Below are 10,397 nucleotides of genomic sequence, written 5' to 3'. Positions count from 1 at the left end.
TTCCTCTAAGGGTTTGCAGAGGTTTGGAAGGGAGAGAGCGCCGGGATGCGGTGAATAGAGATGTTCAAACTCCAGCTCTTGACTTCTTAAGGTCTTTTCATTTTCAGAGAGAATGAACGCACCTCCAGGAATCCAAAGGGACATAAACAAGCAGTCCAGCTACCAAGGCACTTTTTCACCCGATTTTTTCACTCACAACTCTGAGATGGGAGGAAAGTCGCAATGGTTGAGTGCTGAGTGCAGGGGAAGCCAGCCGCTCAGGGTTCGAAATGTTAAAGCAGTTCATGGAGCACAGAAGTGATACTGGCTCAGGGTCCCAAAACTCTTTCTGGGGCAGATTCTGTTGTCTGTTGGTAAGAGCTGCTGCCTAGAGGCCCTACACACAAAGATGGAGGCACACTTACTTCCCACTGGCAGCCGGAGTGGGGTGTGCCCACTGATGTCTGAGAAACTTGTCAGCATGGATGTTTATGTGGTTCTGGGCCTCTTCAAGCCCACAAGAAGGCTGCTCGGCCCTAGAAATTCCCTTCGGGCTTGGAGTAGAGAAGACTGGGGCTCACATCTGAGCTCTACCTTCCCTAGCTGGGCCGCCTTAGGAGACTCATTTAACCTCTCAGCTTGTCTCTCCTGATCAGAGTGCCGATACTTCTTTGTTCTCTGAGTCTCAAACTGTAGATCTGTCCATTTTAGCTCAAGGCAAAATGTTGACAGCCTGTGAGGAAAATGGAACTGTAATGAAGGAAACAGGGAGGTGAATTTCTCACCAAGTTAAAGGTGTTCGAGTTAAAGACTTTTGTTCTGAAACTGTGTCCTCTTTATTTGTGGTCTTAAAGCCCACCCCACCCCCATCAAGTGAGGGTGAAATCAGACTACATTATTTGGTAATCTAAAACATTTCTTATTTTTAAAATAAGGAGTTGGCAGCCGCATGCTATTTTCTTGTGCTTGCTGTGCTTGGCAGTCTGAAGTCTCCATAGGAAAGTCACCTGCTTAGCTCATAGCTTGTCGTGGGGACTGACAGGGCACACATCAGTGTGCATCCCTGTTAGGAAGAGGTGAGGATTCTGACATACGTTGTTGTTTCAATTATCACCCTTACCCACAGTTCTGGAGTGGGATGTCCAGGAATACATGGAGGTCCTGGGGTTGAGGTCTGAAAAAAAAACATCATTTAATTTCCATCTGTACTGGATTGGTCCACTCCGTTTTTACAAGCAAAATATGATGGAGGAGAACAGAGTGAGTGGTTCTTTTGGTTCCGAGTTCTCCCTGCTCCAGCCTGCTACCGTGTCTCTACTTCCAATAAATGATCACTGTACGCGCAAGTTAAGACCAGAGCTGGGGGTGTAACTCAGTCATACAGCACTTGCCTGGCATGTATAGTCCAATCTTTATCCATGGAGGAAAAAAACAACAACAATTCAAACACATAAACATTTAGAGTGGGCAAGGGTGGGACTAGAGAGATGGCTCCATGGTTAAGAGCACTTGCTGCCCTTGCAGAGGACCCAGCTTTAATTCCAGGACACATTGGGCAGCTCACAGTCGTGTGCAGTTCCAATCCCAGGGGATCTGATGACCTCTTCCAGACTCTGCAGGCACCAGGCACACAGTGGGGCATAGACATGCATGCAGACAAAACACTGTACATATTAAATAAATAAATATTATTTTGCTTTTTCAAATGATTTATTTAAATTTAAAAGGAGAAAGGCAGCGAGAGAGTTCAGCAGGTTAAAGGTAAAGTCGCCCTAAGTGTGATCCCAACCCCCCCCCACACACACACACAGACACACAATCTAAAACATATTCCCCCAGCATCTCTCACTCCTCTCTTCTGGACAGCAAAAGTGACCTGTGTCACTGACATGCTAGTAGAAAGATTTTTGTCCTAAGTTACAGTGGCCTGTAAGGCACAAAACGCTTGAGTAAACGTAAGGAAAAAATTTCAAATTTCAAAGCAATCCTAAGGGAGCAGGATGGGTTACAAAGGACATAGCTTTGCTCTGGCTTTCATTTAGAAATTATCGGCATAGTTGTCAGGAAGGTCTTGGGCCATGACTGTGTACCCTGTGTGTTAAGTTACTGGTCTACTCATTTATATCCTGATGTTTCATAAAACAAATACTTCTTCCCCAGTTGTGGGAAGGTTTATTTTGCCCTTGTTTTTGGTTCGAGATAGCTAGTTTGCATGATATTACTTTTTTCTTTTTTCCTGGTGTTTGCATTTATTTCCTTGAAAGCTCTCCTTTTTTGTTTTGTTTTAGTTGTTTTTTTTTTTCAAGACAGGGATTCTCTGTAGCTTTGGAGCCTGTCCTGGACTAGCTCTGTAACCTAGGCTGGCCTCGAATTCACAGAGATCCACCTGCCTCTGCCTCCTGAGTGCTGAGATTACAGGCATGTGCCACCACTGCCCGGTGAAAGCTCCCCTTTTTATTCTAAATTTTATAAGCTTCATTATTTATTGTGAGTTCTTACTCTCATTACCACTCTGTCGAAGAAGACTGGAAGTCCTTGAATTTTGGTGATAATTGTCTTTCTGGGAGCTGAGGTTTTCTGATCTTAGAACCATCACCCTCAGCCCCATCCTCTGGCATCTGTGGAGGGCCCATGCTTTGAAGTACTCTGTTCTAAGCTATCATGGGTCATGGAAGAGAAAGCCAAGAGTGATTCAAGAATGGTCTATTCTAAGATAGTAAGATTATGTACACAGCAATAATAAGCTATCAGATTAGAATACATTAAAGCTTTGTCTTGCAGGAGAAAGTAGATTGAACTATTTGATAAGAATCCAACCCCCCTGGCTCTGTCTCATGTGCAGACTTGATGCTCAGATGGATCTCCCAATGGAGCTATTGCCTTGATCTAAGGGCAGACATGAGTGAGTTCCACAGCTCCAGAGAAGTCCAGCTTGGAGGGACAGCTGACCTAAGTTGATGTGGGAGGTTTTGTTTGTTTTGTTTTTATCGTAGTCCTGAATGAGTGGCCCCATGTGTACACACCCTCCCCATCAATCGGCCCTCTCCTTGTCAGCCCCTGCTATGCTGGAGACATTATATCTCATTGTGTTTAATAGTATTTTTCCCTACAGACCAAACTTCTGTATTTAAACAATCACCTGTAACTAACCCTGCAGCCTATTCGTTCTGTGAAACACTGAACACATCCTAGTGGACTTCCGGTAACACAGCCCCCTCCGAAAGCACTCTCCTCTGCTCTGGGAATTTAAAGGGGTAATAATAAAAATATACTGCCCTCAATTTGTAAAACTATTAAGAGGAGTTTCCAGCTCTCAACCTCAAGAAAAGAAAGCATAAATTAGGACTATAGAAGCCAGAGAAACATGTAGCCCATGTAGCAGGCAGTATTTCTTAACGGTTTGAGACTCAAACCTTTGGGATCAGGTACGGAACTGCTAGTGTTTTTGCTGTCTGATCTAGGACCATCTGCTTAGCCTCTAAAGCCCCTGTTTTCTCATTTGTTGAAAGCAAGTTGGTTTAGAAAAATCTCATGTAAAGTCCTATGTGCGGGCTGTGTGTGCTGGCATCGGCTACACAGCAGTAAACCGACAGGCACATCCACCACCCGAGAGCTTAAAGTCCAACAAGATTCAGAGAAGAGAAACAGTGCAGCATCAAAGGTCTGTCCAACTAACAATGTCCAATGATTGTTCATTCTCCTCCATTTCTTTTCATATCTGTGACCATTACACATTCCAAAACAGCCCAACGTAAAGTGGCTACTTACAATTTCATTCACATAACAATGTTGCTGGGAGCCCAGGAGCCCACAGTATAGGGGATTGTTTTCAGTATTATGATTCATGAATCTTTCATCGCCATGTGGTCTTGATTTAAATTCATGTAACCATAGCTTTCTACTTCTGGTCCATAGTAAATCACAGTAAATTCAAGGATTTATACAGATACTGATTCATGGATCCTTTCAAGCTACTTGTGAGGTGAATGAGAACAGATATTATTAGCAACACTATTTTACAGATTAGTACTAAACCCACTTCAAGATCCCTTTGTCCCTTAGCCCTAGTCCACACAGACCATAGAGACTGGCTTACCCCATGACTGTTCGTTCCATCAGCCCCGAAAGGCGGGCACTCCAAGAGCTGGGAAAGAGGTCATCTCGGGGTTGCACAGTGGCCACTTAGGTTTTGCCTTCTGCTTCCTAGGTGGTGAGCAATGGGCGACTGGAGTTTCCTGGGAAACATCTTGGAGGAGGTGAACGAGCACTCCACCGTCATTGGCAGAGTTTGGCTCACGGTGCTTTTCATCTTCCGCATCCTCATCCTTGGCACCGCAGCTGAGTTTGTGTGGGGTGATGAGCAGTCTGATTTCGTATGCAACACCCAGCAGCCAGGTTGCGAGAATGTCTGCTATGATGAGGCCTTTCCCATCTCTCACATCCGCCTCTGGGTCCTGCAGATCATCTTCGTCTCCACTCCGTCGCTGATGTACGTGGGGCACGCGGTACATCACGTCCGCATGGAGGAAAAGCGAAAGGACCGTGAAGCTGAGGAACTGTGTCAGCAGTCCCGCAGCAACGGGGGTGAGAGGGTACCAATCGCCCCGGACCAGGCCAGCATCAGGAAGAGCAGCAGCAGTAGCAAAGGCACCAAGAAGTTCCGGCTGGAGGGCACGCTGCTAAGGACCTACGTCTGCCACATCATCTTCAAGACCCTCTTCGAGGTGGGCTTCATCGTGGGCCACTACTTCCTGTATGGCTTCCGCATCCTGCCCCTCTATCGCTGCAGCCGATGGCCCTGCCCCAATGTGGTGGACTGCTTTGTGTCCCGGCCTACGGAGAAAACCATCTTCATCCTGTTCATGCTGTCGGTCGCTTTTGTGTCTCTCTTTCTCAACATCATGGAGATGAGCCACCTGGGCATGAAGGGAATCCGGTCTGCCTTCAAGAGGCCTGTAGAGCAACCACTGGGGGAGATCCCTGAGAAGTCACTCCATTCCATTGCGGTTTCCTCCATCCAGAAAGCCAAGGGCTACCAGCTCCTAGAAGAAGAGAAGATCGTATCCCACTACTTCCCTTTGACTGAAGTTGGAATGGTGGAGACGAGCCCACTTTCAGCCAAGCCGTTCAGTCAGCTTGAGGAGAAGATCGGCACAGGACCCCTGGCAGATATGTCCCGGGGTTACCAAGAAACCCTGCCTTCTTATGCTCAGGTGGGGGCCCAGGAAGTGGAGGGGGAAGAGCAGCCTGCAGAGGAGGCTGTGGAACCCGAGGTGGGAGAGAAGAAGCAGGAAGCCGAGAAGATGACCCCAGAAGGGCAGGAGACGGTTGCAGTGCCTGATGGGGAGAAAGCAGAGACCCCTGGAGTCGGGAAGGACGGCAGCGGCGAGAAGGAAGAGCTGCAAGCCGAAAAGGTAGCCAAGCAAGGGCTGCCGGCCGAGAAGGCGCCTTCCCTCTGTCCAGAGCTGACAACCGATGACAGCCGGCCCCTGAGCAGGCTGAGCAAAGCCAGCAGCAGGGCCAGGTCGGATGATCTCACCATATGAAGTGGTGCAGAAGAGAGACACCCGCCTCCCGCTAATACAGACCGAGATAAAACCAGCTGGTACCAACAATATACTTGGAGCCTTCTGTGTCCCGTGGGTCCCCCCGCCCCTAGTTGGATAGATGCTGTCCTAGAACAATGCATGCTGTATGACTAGGAGACTGCCTTTCCCATTTGTATGGGCTACCAAGGTAAACCCACTGTCCTAGTGAAGTTCCCAGTTCCCTATGCCTGCCCTGGTCTTCTGTCCCAACTGCAATGGTGCGGGGAGGGGGGCGCTGTTCTCCTCCTCACTTCTCCATGGAAAACCATCAGGTCAGAATCGTGGTTACCTCATAACCTTTTACTAGTATTGTCTGAAGCTCGCTGACCCAGCACTTCCCTAGCAGAAGCCACCGATCCTACACAAATGATCTCAAACCCAAAAGCCTACAGGATCCAGGCTGGTAATTTAAATAGCTACAGTGGCCCTGCTCTGATTGCCATGATATAATATGATAGAGAGAGGTAGGCTATGAAAGCTGCACAGCAGGAGCCCCGGCTGGCTGCTTCCAGACAATGGTTTCCTTGATACCTGGACATCTGTGGCTTTGTTTTTTTGTTTTGTTTTTTTTGTTGTTGTTGTTGTTTTTGGTTTTTTGGTTTTTTTTTTTTTTAAGAGAAACCAGAAATTCAAACTATAATTGAAATTTCAGCAACGTAATTTTAAATACAATATGTGGACCAAATTCAATGTATCCAAATTTAACCTGTTGGGGTATCAATTTCCAATATCAGTTTACATAATGAGCCCAGATTTGCTATAAAAGAAAGAAAAGAAAAAGAAAAAAAAGCCTCAGGTTTTTTTTTTGGTTTTTTTTGTTTTTGTTTTTTTTGTTTTGTTTTGTTTTGTTTTGTTTTATGGTCTTGGCCTATTATTGTGGTTTCCCAACCTCATTTTATCAATTTGAAATGTTTTAAATCATCAGTCCAGGAGATGCCCAGAGTTCTTGTTGGCCGTTCTGATGGGTCACTGTGCTCCAGGTTTAAAGCCATAGAGCCTTTGTGTCTGCAAGAATTCTGCCCTGAGCACAGTAAGAGAGAGCTATCAAACCTCTCCCTGTGAAATGAAAAGGCTTTAGGCTTTCAAGCCCGACTGCAGTTTTCTTCCCTGAAGCAACAAAAATCCTTTTCAAAAATTCTCCTCTTCCAGCATCAGTATTCAGCCTAAAATCTGCATCTCCTTTTACCAGGGCTGGGAGCAGAAACAGCTCCGAGCTGGGGGACATCTGCCCACAGGCCTGTCCTGAGGGAAGCAACTCTCAAGCCTTGTTCATTTGGAATGGGTACCAAAGCTATCAGCGGGGCTCTGACAGGGGAAGAAAGTCCCTTACTCTATTACCTACGAACTGGATGCTCAGTCAGTATCCGGTCCACACTGCATCCCTAGGGACAGAGACTACAGGGGAATCGCATAGGTCTCATGCCTTATAAGCCTTCAACCAACCCACCTCACACACTGAGTCCAATCAGGGAAAAATATAAAGTACATATGCATATTTCACACAGGGAACAATTTTACTCAATTGATTTCCAGAACAGATGATAGATAGATAGATAGATAGATAGATAGATAGATACATACATAGATAGATAGATAGATAGATAGATAGATAGATAGATAGATAGATGGTAGACAGACAGACAGATAGATAATGCAGATAAAATCAAGTAATGGTAGCCTTAATACCTACCTATCTGATTCTTTTAAAAAGAGGCAGAAACTCATCATGGGCTTCACATCCCACCCAGGACAGCCATGAATGTAGCCCCACACAAAACCATAAACTTGGTGTCTTAGTTTGGGCTACTATTGTTATAATGAAACACCATGACCAAAAAGCAAGTTGGGAAGGAAAGGGCTTATTTGGCTTAGACTTCCACACTGTCATCCATCATTGAAGAAAGTCAGGACAGGAACTCAAACAGGACAGGAACCTGGAGGCAGGAACTGATACAGAAGCCATGGAGGAGTGCTGCTTATTGGCATGCTTCTCATGGCTTGCTCAGCCTGCTTTATTATAGAACCCAGGACCACCAGCCCATCAGCATCTGGGGAAGTCCTTTTTCAACACTCTGGATACCACCCTCATTTTAATATATTTGTTCTGGATAAGCCCCAAAACTGCCCCTCCTTATGGAAGTTAACGTTCTGATTGCATGGTGCCACGTTCTAAGCCAAAGAGCAGTGTCAAAAATAAACTCACAAAAAGTTTGTTTTCCTTTTTTATATGATTATGCCTAGGAAATCCGCATTTAAAAGAGAAAGACTAACTATATATTTATCTAGAAAACCAAAGTAGCAAACTTTCAATAGAGTAATGTATCAGGAATAAACAATTGAATAGAAGGAAGCATTCACCTTCTCAACATGTGACTTTCTAGTTCCTGCTGAAATCTTACCACTGCCAGGAAATAACAGACTAGCATAGACCTTGTCATGCACGGTGAGAACAGCAGCAAACATCCCAAGCCTGAGAATCCGGAGGATTCTTGACCCTCCTAGGCTGCCCTATCGCTGCTGCAGTTGTGCTTACAGTTTAAAAAGAGCCTTCTCTCTTGATCAGTACTGGGGTGGGGAGGGTGCCTCATCTAGGACCTGATAAAAGAGGGGCGTGGCTCAGTGGTAGAGTGCTTGCCTGGCAAGTGTAAGGCCTTGAGTTCCATCCCCAGTACTTCAACTAAGACCAAATTTTAAAAAGGAGAAAGAAAACAAAAAAAAAAGAAATCCCGTTTCAAGGTGCCACTGCCAGTACGGCCTGGAACCAGCTGCAGAGCTGCAGGGGAGCGCTGCTGCCCTCCTTGTCTTGGCTGGATGTCAGTGTACATGAAGTATTCCCTCAGATGAAGCAATGCCTCGCTTCACTGCCCACACCTGCTTTTTTTTTTTTTGCCTCTTCCCTTTTGGCCTTTCCCACAAAAAGGAGTCTATGTTGGAAGAAACAGACACAGGCACCCGACACCAGGGATTTTCCTGCCTGTTTCTGCCAGTTAGTGGCTGTGTTATCATTGTCTGTTATCCCCTCCGTACCTCAGTTTTCGGTCTACAAACAAGCAATGGCGCTCGCCGCCTACCTACCTCCAGGGGAATCATAATGGCTGCCCCGCCTGGAGCCTGCTTTATGGTACCACTTCCTGAGAGGTTCCTCCAACAGCAGTAGGACATAGTGGGGAACAGGTGGGTGGCTTCCATCTACCCCCTCAGTTGCGTGGTGAGAGTTCTACAAGGCAGACAGTCTAGAAGCCAGTTTCCTCAGAAAAGACTCAACAAAAATTTGATTCCATATAATGACCGTGGACAGATGGGCAATTACTTAAATGATTGGAGTAAACTTCCTCTTCAGCTGCCAGGAAGCTCCTGTCAGGTCCTGTGCTGAGGTACCTGTGTGCCTGTGTTCTTTGTGGTGTCTCCTGCTCTCTGTGGGGGGCAAATAATCCACGACTAACCCATGAGTATGTTGCTTCTGGATTCTATTAGGTCCAGCTTTACTCCCAAGTCATTAAATAAACCCCCAGAGCACACGGTCCTGCCAATAAAAGATGCATTGACCAGCAAGATAACAGAAGCGTGGCTCCTTCCAGGCGAGAAGGACCAATGACTTGAAAGCAGTCAAAACATCACCATGGGGGGAGGTCTGCGCCAGGAAGGCTAGAGTCACTCCAAGTTCAGTTAGAGAGGTTCAGGCTTGTCTGGGGCTTTGTCTAAAGACTTCTCTGGTTTTCATGACTTTAGCCCTTGATGTTCAGATGATGCATCCACCATAGCATTGAACAAATATTCCTGAAGGTCAATATGGCTTGGAAACTCATAAAAATCACTGGCATTTTGTGAGGTGTGGTGGCTGTTTCTTTTTAACTCTGGGGATGTTACTCCTCTGCTTTCTATGACAGGTTTCTCTAGGTTAACAGGGAGTATAAGCCCCCTCCTTCACAAGGTCTAATTCCTCTTCTCAAAAACTTACTAATGCGAAAATAAAAAGAAAACAAAGAAGGCATTGTCCAAACTGTAAGAGCATATTGTAAAGTACATCCTGAAGCAATGGTGCTCCTAAAGCAATAGTGCTCCTGAAGCAATGGTGCTCCTGAAGCAATGGTGCTCCTGAAGCAATGGTGCTCCTGAAGCAATAGTGCTCCTGAAGCAATGGTGCTCCTGAAGCAATGGTGCTCCTGAAGCAATGGTGCTGGTCACTCCCGAGTAATGCACAGCGCATTAGACCGAGAGACTGATAAAAAATGGGACAATGAGTGAAAGAAGGGGATAGTCCCGAAGTCCTAAGAATCCCGCTGCAGACAAAGAACATCTTTAATCGCATGGGAATCCATTGCTGCAAGCGATGCCAAGGGGCTCATCTTCCCGGAGCTCACGTACAGGGAAGGGTGTGGACCCCTGAGACTGACTCAAGGCAGAAGAAAGAGGATCACGCGTACAGGAACTGCTCGGCTGAAGCCACACGGAAGACAAGGGGCAGACCAGGGTAGACCACTGCTCCTCTTCAGTTCCTGAGGGGCGATGGGCACGTATGGGCTAAGAATGAGCCCAGGACCCTAACAGCACCTCCCATCCCATCCTCCTCCTGTCTGCCTCTGACTCCAAACTAGCCCTTTATGATATCACGTGCAAATGATCGCCCAGCCAAAGTTAGTACAGTCTAGATATAAAGTGTAGGGACAGGTTGGATGGAAAACTCCTCTGAGTATACATATGTTCTGTAAGGTGTAGTGTGTACCTAGAAATTATGATGGGAGAGACAGGGAGCTTTCCCTTTCTTGAAATTATTGTAGTTATAACTAAATATGTCTTTGGGGAAGGGAGGTAATACAGGAAAGGTAACTC

General features: G+C 46.3%; 1 protein-coding gene across 1 annotated transcript; it reads left to right on the top strand.

The window, feature by feature from the left end:
• The first annotated feature begins 4,196 nt into the window (after window positions 1-4,196).
• On the top strand, window positions 4,197-5,525 carry Gja8 (gap junction protein alpha 8). Its single transcript, XM_036189345.1, has one exon. The coding sequence runs from the start codon at window positions 4,197-4,199 to the stop codon at window positions 5,523-5,525; it is 1,329 nt and encodes a 442-aa protein (XP_036045238.1).
• The last annotated feature ends 4,872 nt before the right edge of the window (window positions 5,526-10,397 follow it).

Source organism: Onychomys torridus, chromosome 6 (assembly GCF_903995425.1).
Source record: "Onychomys torridus chromosome 6, mOncTor1.1, whole genome shotgun sequence".
Classification (NCBI taxonomy): Eukaryota; Metazoa; Chordata; class Mammalia; order Rodentia; family Cricetidae; genus Onychomys; species Onychomys torridus.
This window is presented reverse-complemented; position numbering and strand designations above follow the sequence as displayed.

Coding starts and splice junctions, on each gene's coding strand:
- Gja8 (XM_036189345.1), top strand. CDS start 4,197: ATGGGCGACTGGAGTTTCCTGGGAAACATCTTGGAGGAGGTGAACGAG.